This window comes from Musa acuminata, chromosome BXJ3-7 (genome assembly GCF_036884655.1).
Source record: "Musa acuminata AAA Group cultivar baxijiao chromosome BXJ3-7, Cavendish_Baxijiao_AAA, whole genome shotgun sequence".
In the NCBI taxonomy this organism is placed as follows: domain Eukaryota; kingdom Viridiplantae; phylum Streptophyta; class Magnoliopsida; order Zingiberales; family Musaceae; genus Musa; species Musa acuminata.
In genome coordinates, this window is record NC_088355.1 from 10,322,370 (window position 1) to 10,335,083 (window position 12,714).

The 12,714-nt window shown below is 45.2% G+C and overlaps 3 protein-coding genes across 4 annotated transcripts; 1 reads left to right on the forward strand and 2 right to left on the reverse strand.

The window, feature by feature from the left end:
- Positions 1–3,016: 3,016 nt before the first annotated feature.
- LOC103991604 (ethylene-responsive transcription factor TINY-like) lies at positions 3,017–4,718 on the reverse strand. 2 transcript variants are annotated; one of them, XM_009411102.3, is made up of 2 exons: positions 4,528–4,718; positions 3,017–4,445 (listed from the first exon to the last, which is right to left on the reverse strand). In XM_009411102.3, exon 2 carries the CDS (start codon positions 4,093–4,095, stop codon positions 3,274–3,276), a length of 822 nt encoding a protein of 273 aa, XP_009409377.2. In that variant the 5' UTR covers positions 4,096–4,445; positions 4,528–4,718; the 3' UTR covers positions 3,017–3,273. The 2 variants fall into 2 exon arrangements, with proteins under 2 accessions (XP_009409377.2, XP_009409378.2); XM_009411103.3 differs by having other exon boundaries at positions 4,603–4,698.
- Positions 4,719–6,701: 1,983 nt separating this feature from the next.
- Positions 6,702–7,661, forward strand: LOC135642194 (transcription factor bHLH162-like). The gene is made up of 3 exons (XM_065158127.1): positions 6,702–6,865; positions 6,951–7,289; positions 7,366–7,661. The coding sequence occupies exons 1-3, from the start codon at positions 6,746–6,748 to the stop codon at positions 7,453–7,455; spliced, it is 549 nt and encodes a 182-aa protein (XP_065014199.1). The 5' UTR covers positions 6,702–6,745; the 3' UTR covers positions 7,456–7,661.
- Positions 7,662–10,322: 2,661 nt separating this feature from the next.
- Positions 10,323–11,526, reverse strand: LOC135642193 (VQ motif-containing protein 4-like). The gene has a single exon (XM_065158124.1). It carries the CDS (start codon positions 11,276–11,278, stop codon positions 10,532–10,534), a length of 747 nt encoding a protein of 248 aa, XP_065014196.1. The 5' UTR covers positions 11,279–11,526; the 3' UTR covers positions 10,323–10,531.
- Between the last annotated feature and the right edge of the window lie 1,188 nt (positions 11,527–12,714).

Below are 12,714 nucleotides of genomic sequence, written 5' to 3' on the forward strand. Positions count from 1 at the left end.
AGGTCATGAAGAAAAGGAAACTTGAATCAGGTCAAACAGCTGACTGGTTAATCAACCGAGAAGGTAAAATATCGTTCATATTTCTACAGCGAACGTTAAAACATGATGAGGAGGAGCTGTTTCTGCTTGCGTCCAAACAAAGCCCCAGCGAGACGATGATCGATGATCACGGTAGATGTGATCTTAAGCACTCAGTGTCTCTGTTTCCTTGTCCGTAAGATGACACAGCCGAGTCACCGCACTATGGCAGGTGCCTACGAGGTGGCAGGATACAGTCATTCCTTTTTTACAGCCGCAAATCTTCAAAGAAGGTGAAGAGGGGAGGTGGGGACACGTGTAACGAGACGACGGTGTCGACTGTCGCTTTCGAATCTACATTCGATGGTCCCTGATTGGGCCCCGCTTACACATCAGGTAGCGAATCTGACGGCACACGTCGTAACATTTTGTGGTGAGTCATTCTCCGGCAATAATGACAGAGCGACGTCGGAGATATTCAAATTCAACATCTTATGATATATTATTAAGATTTTTATCGATTAAATTAACCGATACCTTCATCATGCGAGTATTTATACGTCGATCCACTTCATCTCTCTGGATTGAGCTTAGTCCTCATTGAATCAATCCATGGCTCGATACAAGAATGATACCTGCCTCTAACCCAATATATCATTCTAAATTTTCATTATATGATGTTGTCGTTAGATAAGATGATGAAACAATTAATTAAGCAAAAGAGAAAGAAAGCTTAATTATGTGAACTGAATCAACACATAAAAATGTTCAAGGGCATGACATAACTATGACTTTAATGATACGGTAATAACCTTTTGGCTCCTACGAGAGTAGGGAACAAGAGGTCCTCCCCATAAATCATGCAGATGCTGAAGGCCGAGAGAATAAATTGCACTTGTCTGCGACCTCAACTTCTTGGGTGCTGCATATCTCCTTCAAATTAATTGTAGTAATGCTAGATAGGGTCTACCACGTGTTGTCGTCTGATCTATCAGTCTGCTCTGGTAAGTCTACCATTGACTAATTAAATGTTCCTTCTAAACCGCCAATTAAGAATTATAATCACGCAACTTTGACAAGCAAGAATGATACTAAATGCAGTGCACATGAGATTACTGATTCATATAATATGCATACAAGGAAAACTTTCGGGAACAAGTTAGACCATTGTGACCATGTATAATAGTCTAATCATGATTCATCGAGATAGTCACAATGTTATTTCGTAAGATACTCGCATTAATCTCTTACCAGCACAATAAAGGAGTCATTCAATTGCTTCCAAATGCCGTTGAGGACTGTTGTAATCTGCCATTACAAGGCACATAAAGCTAGCTAAATACATCAGTGGAGCTGGAGACTGTGGTTGCATGTGTCTTTTCTGCCCCAGAAGGCCAGGAACTTTGATTGGCTTGTTTTGAAGGTTGACTAAATAATAATTTCCCACAATGTAGGAATAGGGTTTGATCATCTACTTCTACTTGATTGCACTTTGTTGGCAGACAAAAAAAAAAAGAAGTCAGAATTCACACATCATGCATGACATTATTTTCTAATCATTTTTAAGTAACCTGAATGCAATTAATTTGAACCAAACCATAGAATAGTATACAAAGACAAGCCCATATTTCTTCTTAATTGTTAGCCTTGGTGAATGGATCTCAAGAGAGAAAAGATCAACATAATTCTTTTTAAGCTACTTTTCCTTCTGAACTGCAGGTTTTGATCTCCTTAAGAGAGGAGATGGATGTATGAGATTTTCGAGTAATAAGATTTGAGTTTCCTTTACAAAAGCTACTGTTCCAAAAACCATATATACATCAATATATATTCAAGCTATGATTTCAAACCCGACAAGCAATTAAAGGAGACACATGCATAAAAGGATGACCTTTATGTTGAACAAGCCGATGCCTAACATCCCTAAAGGGAGGCTTGCGCAAAGCGTCTTTTTAACTTGGAGGAGGACATGCAAGCCACAAGAGGATAGTATGAAGTCAGAAATGGATACCGCTATCTTGTTGCGGAAATCGGTGTATCCTTTTGGCTGTAGTTACGTCCTTTTACCCTGGAGGAGAGGGCGGAAACTTTTGGTGAAGTGGAGAGGCGAGGTTTTTCCGAGGGACAGTGAGTGAGCAGTCGCTGTTCTGATAGATACTGTTTTGTTTGTTTACGAAGGCTGTCGTTTTGATATCGCAAGAGGTAATTAACACTCATCCTTGGCGCAGAATGAGTTGAAGTAAATGGCAATGCAGATGATGAGCGCTTGGTTTGACTTTGTTCCGCACGAGTCACTCTACTCTTCTCGGTTCTTCTTCTTCTTCTTCTTCTTCTTTCTTTTTCTTCCCTGTAAAAGCAACTGCATAACTTCGATGGGCCGTCAATGTACTTTCAGTGACAGCACACTTTGGTAGGTGGAGGAGGTGGCCAAATAGACCTGCCATGTGAATGTAAAGCATTCATACATGCAGCAGAAACAGTCTGCCACAGCACACTGACTCAGATTCGAGTAGGTGAAACATATGAACACATGCTCGGAGTCAATCAAGATGGCTTCCTAGTAAATGCAAATGGAATCCATCGACACTAACCGACGTAAACTTAGCTCGTTTTGGTCTTCACATCATCTCAAAACGTAAATGATTGGCGTCTTTCGAGTGATGCAAAGTCAAGTAACATTTTGGACAGAAAGAATAGGCAGTGCTGAAACCGGTAGGGCTAAGAAGACAAAGCGTCATTGGCAGTACGTGCCTAAAATCATCTTCTGAATTATGTTTGCAGAGTATTTGCATTTGTAAGCAGTGGAGGAGAGGCTGTCATTTCACGGCACAAAACAAAGTCGGTGATGACACTGTGCAGGATGTACTGCTTGGCTCTTCCTGATTCTTCTCAGGGTTCTTTCCTTTTTCCTGGTGAGAAGATAGAAGCAGCAGGCAAGTTGAAGCTGAGCTAAGGCTTGAAGGGAAGAAAGAAGAAGGCAACACACAAATCAATACCATGATCACAAACACATAAATAGCACCAAGTTATTATTCTCACACAAGCCAAGAACTACACCCCCTTCTTCTCCAACACGTCCAGAATACTGTACAACATTGACCGGAGAATTGGAGTCATGAGGACAACCCCAAGAAACAGCACACATTGAGGAAGAATGTAGAGGAGAGCAAGCCATTTGTAATAGTGAAGAAAGAAGGAGAGAAGAAAGCCCTTAAGCCCTGATGAAAAATTGAAGGGCATAAGAAAGGAAGGAGACTAATGAGCATTAGAAGAAGAGAGCTTTAAGCTTACTCCTTGATCCCACACAAGAGCTTCGAAGTTGGTCGGTAGGGTAGAGTCCGACGCGGCCCACAGCGGATCCGCGCTTTCCACCCACGGCAGCGGGTACGCCCACGAGTCCACTGCGTCGTCGTACAGGAACTCGTTCTGGGAATCGGCGGGGTCGTGGAAGCAGCACCCGTCGTCGAGCCGCGGCAGCTCCACGATCTCCCCGAGCTCAACGGAGTCCGCCGGCGCCGCCGCGGGGGGTTCCTTCTGGGCTCTGGGATCCATCGCGGCGGCCCTGGCGGCGGCAGCCTGGACGTCGCGGGGGGACAGCGTAGCGGGCCGGGGTAGGGAGCCGGCGAGGTCTGGGAAGTTGAGCACCGCGGCGGCGCCCTTGATGCTCAGAGCGGCCACGTCGTGGGCGCGCGCCGCCATCTCCGGAGTCGGGAACGTCCCCAGCCAGATGCGCGACTTTTTGCGCGGCTCCCGGATCTCCGACACCCACTTGCCCCAGTTCCGCATCCGGACGCCGCGGTACGCCGGAGTGTGACTGCTCCTGTCCCGGAGCCGCTTCCCTGAGACAGAGCCGCCGCCTCTGCCGCCGCTCCTCTTGCTCGAAGCTGGTGCTCTTTGACGGCATCTGCCCATTGTCCGTTCTGGAAGAGTGTGAGAAAGAGCAGGGGACGAAGACGACGACGCCGAGGAGAGGGAAGACGTTGAATTGACGCTGGTTTCCGGCTCGGAAGTGTTGGGAGGACACGCCATGGGCGCCAAAAAGCTTCCTTTTTTGTTTGCTTTTGCACTTTGTCCCATTCTGATGTTATTGAGGCCGGAAAGACCGCTTTTTGATGGATTTCCCGCGGTGGTATTGGATATCACAATTTGTTTTTATTTGATGGACACAGAAGATGTCAAGAACAGAAAGGGTCCATCACCAAGTATGGGACAACCATTTACGTACACAAATAATACTTAGCTGCTTTTCTCGCCTTGTTTAGCAGCATATGAATTGCATGCAAAGAAGAGAACAATGGCGCACTGACATTGGAGGCTTTTGACACACGATCCGAAAGCTTTCAGCAGAGCGACAGGGGAATGCTTTAGAGACGCTAGTTTGCTTCAATGGAGGAGTCGTACGAGTCCCCTTCTTTAAATCTTCAGACCTGAGAATAGGATCCTTCTGTCACATAAAGTCCAATAAATACTACAATCCGCCACAAGAAGAAGAAGAAGAAGAAGACATGCATGAGCTGCAGTGGTGGTTGTTTTGAGGCGAGAACGACATAAAACTAGAGGATTTGAGATCATTGAAAGAAAGACCTTAGATAGAAGAGGAAAGGAGAAGATGGGAGACACAGGTGAAGGGGAATGGAGGGGGGTTTAGTAGAGGAGGAGAAGAGAAGAGGAGGTTGGAATTGGAAACGTGACGAAGAGACCCACACACGACTTCTTCTGCCATCCTTTAGCCTTGGTTAATAATCATGATGGTGAGCTCTTCTCAGTAACATGATGGCAGACTCATCTTTTCAGCTTCGACCCCACAGTCCCAGTGACCTCCACCTATCGTTACCGGTCTCTATCAACGAACACGGACCGCTTAGCTAGCTTGATTTCATTGGTTTGATGTATGTGAAGCTCATGGCTCATGTTTCTGATACCTTCTATTACCATGAAATTAAAGGATCGTTGTTCACGAGAGTACTCTTCGGAGATCAAAAGATGGGAGACATAGCTTGTTGGCAGTGGCCAGGTGAATGGTTCCGCTGTTGGATCAAAGCTTGCATATATTCAATGCTCCCGGAGGGGAAGGTAGGGGTTATCTTCCTCGGTCATCTTCATTGATTGATGGTGATTTGGCCACATGGGGGACCAAGAAAGGACGAGAGCTTAGCTCAGCTTTGGCTAAACCAATCCATCTCTCAACCACAGCTAGCTACCACACAAAGGTACATGAAAGGATTCTTTCCGATAGACAGATGAACTTAATCTCAGGACATATTTGTGTGTGTGTGTGTGTGTGTGTGAGAGAGAGAGAGAGAGAGAGAGAGAGAGAGAGAGAGAGAGAGAGATCATCGATTTATATGGTTCCTGCTTATGAAGACTCTTTTCTGTGATCCGGCGTTTCATATGGTCCATTTCTTGGTCCTCTAAATCTACCAAAGGGTCATCGGAAAGCCAAAAAAGAATCAACAACAGTGCTGCAAACGTACCTTCCACGATCTCGTTCACCGGAAGAAGTACATGGGGGGAGGTCCCTGTGCATGAAGCTTGAGGTGGAGAATCGGACGATAAAGCCGCGTATGGCCTACATTTTGCTCGGCGGTGGCCAATAGCAAACCCTTAATGACAACCTGACCGGTTGTGACGGACCTCCTTGCGGGATGAGCCGTTCATCGTCACCCTCACTGCACTATACCGTAGTCGACGATGCAGGAAAAGCCCTAACAGTAAATAATACTCCGAAGAATGCTTCGTCTCCCGACCCACGTACGTACGCAACAGCCAGCGGTAGCAACGTGAAGCACATCAAAATCACGGTGTCACCTGCAGTAGCATCAACTGCTGTCGATCCAGGTGAAGGCCACGGTGAGTTCTGTCGACTCCGGTGCTTACTGCGACGAGAGAAGGAGAGACCTTCGGCGCGAGCAGTGAGCTATGTCCAGCTTTCATCGACGACCGAGAAGCGCCACCCCCGCGCAATAACAGACGAGCACTCAAAGACATGGGCTCCAACACAAGGCCGAGGACGGCCGGACTCATACTATGGGCTCAGGCCCAAGGCCCATAACGTGGGGTCCAGTCTGGTCAACTGTCCCCATGGAGCACTTTTTCTAGAATTAAGCCATTCTGAAGTCTGAACACACACTTCTTTCTCATTGTATATAAGCTCGGATTCCAAAGACATTGTAGTTGAGCAATTTTGTGATTTCTTTACCATCCTCTTTGTTTTATGGTCGTCAAAGTAAAATATTTAGTAGGATAATTTAAACTATTAGTGGCTTTTATTTTTCGGCTTGACCAAAATTCTCTATAAAATGACGAGAGATTTGGAAAAGTGCAGCCACGTCGAGAGCATCCACTCGCTTAATTAATTATTTTGTCTGACAAGTGGTCGGTGAGATCTGCTCTCCGGCCGGTGGCAGCATCTCGGTTCGTATCCACTCGCTATCGTATCCAAAGCAGAGATCTAGCAAGTTTGACGGCCAAAATCTATCCGAATTCGTGTTTCGGGGTTGAGGAGAAACAGCGCACAACTCGTGCGTCTTCCCTTCCCCACGTCGCAGTCCAGGTCAACCCCTCGTCATGGTTATCCAAATCGAGTCAAACCAGGTTACTGTTCTTCCCCGCGGCTTCCCTGCCGTGCTCACTTAGCTTCGTTCTCATAGGCCGCTCGGTTCTATATACGTACCGCAAGCGAACCAATGTCGTTATAGCTTCCGGCGGATTTCGACCCCTGACAATCATGGACGCCTCCCGTGTCTCGGCGAGGCTCGACCGAAAGACCGTCGAGAAGAACAGACGGATCCACATGAAAGCTCTCTGCGCCAAGCTCGTCTCCCTCCTCCCCGCGTCCGCCTCACAGGTATCTCTCTCAGGCGAGACCGAGGAGATCACTACAATCCGAAACGTGTTTCCTAGTCTCTTCTCTCTGATTGGACTCGTGGCAGGAGAGTGTGGCGGCGACGCTGCCGAACCAACTGGATGAAGCGATCAACTACATAAAGGCGATGCAGGAGACGCTCGAGAGGATGAAGAAGCGGAAGAAGCAGTTGATGTGGTGTGCCGGCATAGGAAAAGACGAGGAGAATACATGCTTAAGGGTGCCCAAGATGGAGGTGCAGGATTTGAACTCCGGGTTGAGGGTGATTGCGATAAGCAGCACATGTGATCATCGACTCAAGTTCAGCGAGGCTGTTCGAATTGTGGAAGCAGCAGAAGGAAACGAGATTATCACTGCTAGCTACGCTGTGGTCGGCGACGCAGCCTTCCACACCATTGAATCCATGGTAGCTTCTATTCTTCTTCCTGCGGTTGTTATCTTAGTTTCATGTAGCTCACTGACGACTGTTCCTTTACGTACAGGCAACTGGCAATGGAATTGGAGAAGCCGACAAGGTGTTAGAGAGCCTAAAGAATGCATTCCGAGCTAAGCTTATCCGATGGGTGATGTGAAAGCTGAAGCTTCTTCTCCACATGATAACTATAGTGAAAGGGGTCGCAAGCTTGTCGTTTGTCTTCCTTCTTCTCTTTCAGTCTTAGATACATTACATATGTGGCATCAGCAAAAGTACTTTGTATGATCGGTATACGAAAAATAAATATTATGCAACATTAGATTCGCATGAAGGAGAAGGTAATTGCAGAGACAGTGAAATATCAAACCGAGAGGCAATGGAATTTGCTCCATTGCCATATCTCGAGAGTCAAAATGATCGTATCCAACAAAGTCTTTATCAACTAAACTAGCCAACAATTGCAGTCATAAAAGTAACTCTTACAATCACAAGAAAAAAATAAGAAGAAGATTGCTTGTGTGATTAATAAGGGAAGCTTGTGTGATTTATTAGTGGTTCTCAACTAAAATAGTTGATATTTACTTATATTGGTCAAAAGATGTTCACCAATAAATAAATGGTAGCATGTAAGTATATCTTGACATTTCCTTTCTCCAAAGAGTGAATGCCTGTTTTCTTTTTTATTCATCATCTTTTTGAAGGTTCCAATTTGCCTCAGCAACAGATTTATCGTACTGCTGTGAATGGATCAGCAAAGTGTTTTCATTCAATCTCACAGATTAGGTGATCCATATAAAAATTGCTTGAAGCTTTTGATGGAGTCAGTGAATCAGACACTATATTATGACTCCTTCCATAGCTTCCACATCCAATAAAAGGAAGTAGCTGTTGAAACATGCGTGTGTCAAGGGGTGCATGCATCTCCGCTGTACTTTAGCAAACCAAACACGGTAGCCAAATGAATAGTTGGTTCTAAAGACCTCGATCTTCCCTTACCAAGAAACCAAACCTCTGATTTGTCCAAATTGCATGGGACCAGACATCTTAATGTTGTCCGATGGTTCTCTTTTATTACCTGACTACTTCCGATGTGTTAACGTCTGTGAAAAATAAATGGTAACCACATATTTTTTTAATAGTTTTATTTGAAGGGCTTTGCATTTGTTTCGTTATGGTTTATAAGACGAGATGATTAAAATGATGAAGAGCGTTATGATTCATCACCGGATATATTTGAAATTAAAATAAAAATTTTATAACACGGTTATAATATTAACAATGTTTTATGATTCTGAATGTTAGACAATTAAAAATAATATATATAAAAAAATTATATTATTAAGATGAGAATATTGAGATGAATGTATAGAGTTGCTATGAAAGATAGAGAAAAAAAACTTTAGACATTGCTTCGATCGAAAATAAGATAAGATAGAATTATTTAATATTGTATAAGTATACGCTTAGGAGATCTACGCATGCGATAGTTAAAAAAAAAAAAAAAGACACAAAGGAATAAATACCTAAAAAAAAACTGTAAATAAAGATTTAAATTCTTTAAACTTAACTAAGCATGCCTCTTTACAAATGTTAATAATGGTAGAAGATCGATATAACCAAACATAAATAGTTGAAACTTATAATTTTATTATTATTATATTTCTTATTTCATTGGATACATCAGTAGCATTGATTTTCTATTTGTAGGTTAGGTTTTTTTTCTTTAATTATATAATCTGTCTGATAAGAATTTGATTCAATATATGTGCTTGCATCATCTCTAGTGGGGGCTTTGATTGCTTGGAGGAGACTTTCTCTGGTTTGGTGGAGAACAAGGATCTGATGCTGAAGCAATTTATTTTCATGAGGGGAATCAGGACTTGTGAGTGGACCTCCTTATTCCTACTTGATTTAGTCAATATATCACATTGAAGTTCTTGCTTGTGCTAACTTTATGTTAATCTTTGCTGCCTGGATCTGCTCTTTAGCTCTGACATATGACTCACCTCACTCACTCATAATCTGCATCTCCATAGATTTCACATCAATTTAGGTCAGTTTCAAACATTTAGCTGATCTCTGATCAGATCATATGTTATGATGATTTGGTTTCACAAACTCTGTAATTGAACAGATAGACAGACACTCCATTTATTAAACAGCAACAATCTGAGATCTTCTCAGTTCTTTTCACTCCTCTTGACAATGCACAATAGAATTACAGTTGACATATTGCTTGATTTTAAACTTTAATTCTTATCATAATATATAATTCTGGCTCTTGCAGAGTGTCTGGTTGCAGATGTAGACATTTCAACCAGTGGGCCTGAGCATGGACTGATTGCAGATGTAGTTGACTTCTATTCCCCTACCAGCTGTGTGTCTGCATCATGAGATGATGATCCCATACCATGGCCAGGTTGATGAGATCCATCAATGCAAAACCTTATTAATGGGTTAGAGGGAGAAAACTTCCCTCTCAGAGTGAAAATGTCACTGAGGTAGATTTCCTTTCTCTTTGGGAAGAAGGGTCCATAATGGCCTGAGCAGAAGTTTGGTGGTGCAGACATTTAAAAGCTGCAGTCCTATTCCCCCTCAGATTGGCACAGTTACTGGGAAGACAACTGAAGCAAGAGACTAAATTCTTACTGCTCGATCTAAGCAAAGCAGCCCTCACTTGTCACTCCTAAATCTTTGGTTGGATATCTGCTAATTGTGTTGGCTGTTTCACCCTCTAGGCTTATGCCTCATGTGAAAGTGAGATTGAGATAGGAAGGTGGGCCTTGGATACTACTACTGCCTGCCAAACCAAACAAACAGTGGGGCATGGATTTTTCTCTCTCAGCATAGTGTTTCCTCCATAAATTTGCAGTAACCTTCTTCATCAAGCTCTAATCCATGTTATTCCATTCCCATCATCAGCAGTAGCCCATGGTGAGAGAATCAGTGTCAAATAGCAGTGCTTGAACTGTTCTTGACAACTTGTTCTCTGAGTTAAATGATCTTAATAAAGCTAAACATTGATTGGCATCAACAAAAGAGAAGCTTTTCACCCATGAATTTGTCAGTCAGTCTCTCAATCACATCAGCAGAAGAGAAGGAAGAAAACTCCAAGTTTGTAGATCTTTCTGTCTCATGCTGGTTAATTTGCATCGTAGAGAGGAAAGACCAGACCATACAACCGAAGCTAAAGGAAGAAGGGGAACTGGACTCGATCCTGGAGTTAGAACTTCTCAGGTAGAAGGTTGATGTGTAGCAAGAGACAAGTCGGAAGAGACATTGGGAGAAGTCACCGGGAACAACGGCAGCAGCCGCGGCGGCTCCGCGTCAGCCGGGGCCCGTGGCGACGGATGCAGGTAGAATCCCTTCTCGGCGATCGCCCGGTCCTCCGCCCGCTTAGCCGACTCCGAATTCGGGTGCTGCGGCCGGTTGAAGGGATCGGGGATCAAAGGCGTCACCGGACTAAGCACCAGCGAGGGGAAGTCCAGCATGCTGGGCGACAGGATCTCCGGCTGCTTACGAGGGGAGAACCCGGCGGCGCCGACAGGGGAACCGGAGTTGGAGCTCAGGAATGTGGGGATGAGGGGGCTCAGGATCTTGAGGTTCTTGAGGCTGTTCCGCCGCTCGTAGAGCTTGAAAGCAGGCCTTTTGGGACCGGTAGCTTTGGCGGCCGAAGCCACAAGCCCTTTCGGGGCCGAGGAGTTGGTGGCGGCTGCGGCGGCAGCGGCAGCGGCCGCGGTCTCCGCGGAGCCCGTGAGCATTTGGACCACTTGCTTGAAGGAGGAGGTGTCCGCCTGGACGAATGTCGTCGGGTACGGATTCGGCTCGCAAGTTTTGGGAATGGATTTGGGAGTCAGGGATGGCGGCGCCCGCGGAGACGATGATGGCTGAGCTGCCGCTGGTGGTGTTGTTCCATTGGTGAAGCCGTAGTTGCTGCTACTGCTGCTGATGGTCTCTTGAAGTTTTGGGTGGTTTTCCATTGGATCCAGTGGAGGAAAAACTTGGGGTTTGTGAGGAACAAGAAAGCAGAGAGGATTGGAAGAAGAGGAGGGGAGGAATTATGGGGAGGAAAAGAAGGTAGCAAAAAGGAGTGAGGAAGAGAATTGGAAGGGGAGAAAGTGAGAGAGAAGAGTGGGGTGCGAAGCGTGGGGGAGAAAGGGTAATAAGGGGGAAGCGAGAGCCCTCAGATGGCTTCTCTTTTTGAAATGAAGCTATCATGGCGTAGTGTAGTGCAGTTGTAGTTGTAGTTGTAGTTGTAGGGATCTGTCTGTTCTGCTGATTGGCTGATATGCTTTTTCCTAAAACAATAATAAGAGAAGAATAAAAAGAAGAGTCCGATAGATTTTATATTTATTCCACAACATGAAGCCAGCCATGGATGGATGGGCATATCAGATGCCACTCCTCTCTCTCTCTCTCTCTCTCTCTCTCTCTCTCTCAGTCCTCTCTGCCATGAGCTACTAAACTTGGAGCTGAATTGAATTGATGGGCCATCGACTCAAAAAGGAGCGTCCATGTGTTTTCTTTGGATCCCAACAGCCAAAGGAGCTTTTCTACAAGCCTTTCATCATCTGCCAGTGGATTGGACTGACATAAGAGATTCATCCTTGGGCGCTACGGTGGAGGCCCAAGTACGCTATTCTATTCCTCAATGTGCTGCTCTACGCCTTATTCTCATCTGATGTGGAGTTCATCGCTTTGGTTTTGGAAAGGAATCGATTGCCTTTGGAATTATGCCTAGTTTTCGGCTGGTGATGGGAGAAAAGGAGCTGATGAGGGAGAGAGCATCCAATTCTCGTTTCATGGTCATGTGACTCTCTCTCTCTTGGGACCATGCTTCCCATCCATCGATCACCTGCACTGCACTGCACTGCGCCTCGGTTGTGTGTGTGTGTGCGTATGTGTATGTGAGAGAAAGAGATTCCTGGCTCAGGCTGTCTACCATGGGTAGGAATCCTCTCCCATTCACAGGGCACCAGCCCTATGTATCTATCTATACAAGGCAAAGGCCACGCTCAGTACAATTTGTGTTGGGTGGGGGGAAGAAGACCCGAGAGAGAACACATCACTTTGGTAGGTGGAGGCCATGGGAGGCATGAGTTTGCTGGTGGAGCCGAAACATAAAGATCCAAGAAAGATGAACAACCAATGGATCATGTCTGGTTTCGGTTGTCTACTCGTGATACGTGCGGACTTGGGCTTCCTTCCATCTTGCTTTCGGGTAGCAGACCTCATGCCGACTCCGCATGGCTGTCACCTGCATGAGTTCACCATGGTGTATGTAGTACCTACTGTTCATTTCCTTTTCATCTGTTGTTGATCATTCTACGGTCAAGTGTGTGTTGACTACGTGTTTTCATGGGTGCAGTGCAGACATCAATTGTCAGTTCACGAGAGAAACAAAAGGTGAACACGT

Excerpts from the sequence above, each read along its gene's own strand:
- LOC103991604 (XM_009411102.3), bottom strand. The coding sequence starts at position 4,095 with ATGGGACAAAGTGCAAAAGCAAACAAAAAAGGAAGCTTTTTGGCGCCC.
- LOC135642194 (XM_065158127.1), top strand. The coding sequence starts at position 6,746 with ATGGACGCCTCCCGTGTCTCGGCGAGGCTCGACCGAAAGACCGTCGAG. Across the intron at positions 6,866-6,950 it reads TCCCCGCGTCCGCCTCACAG|GAGAGTGTGGCGGCGACGCT; the intron begins GTATCTCTCTCA and ends GACTCGTGGCAG. Across the intron at positions 7,290-7,365 it reads TCCACACCATTGAATCCATG|GCAACTGGCAATGGAATTGG; the intron begins GTAGCTTCTATT and ends CTTTACGTACAG.
- LOC135642193 (XM_065158124.1), bottom strand. The coding sequence starts at position 11,278 with ATGGAAAACCACCCAAAACTTCAAGAGACCATCAGCAGCAGTAGCAGC.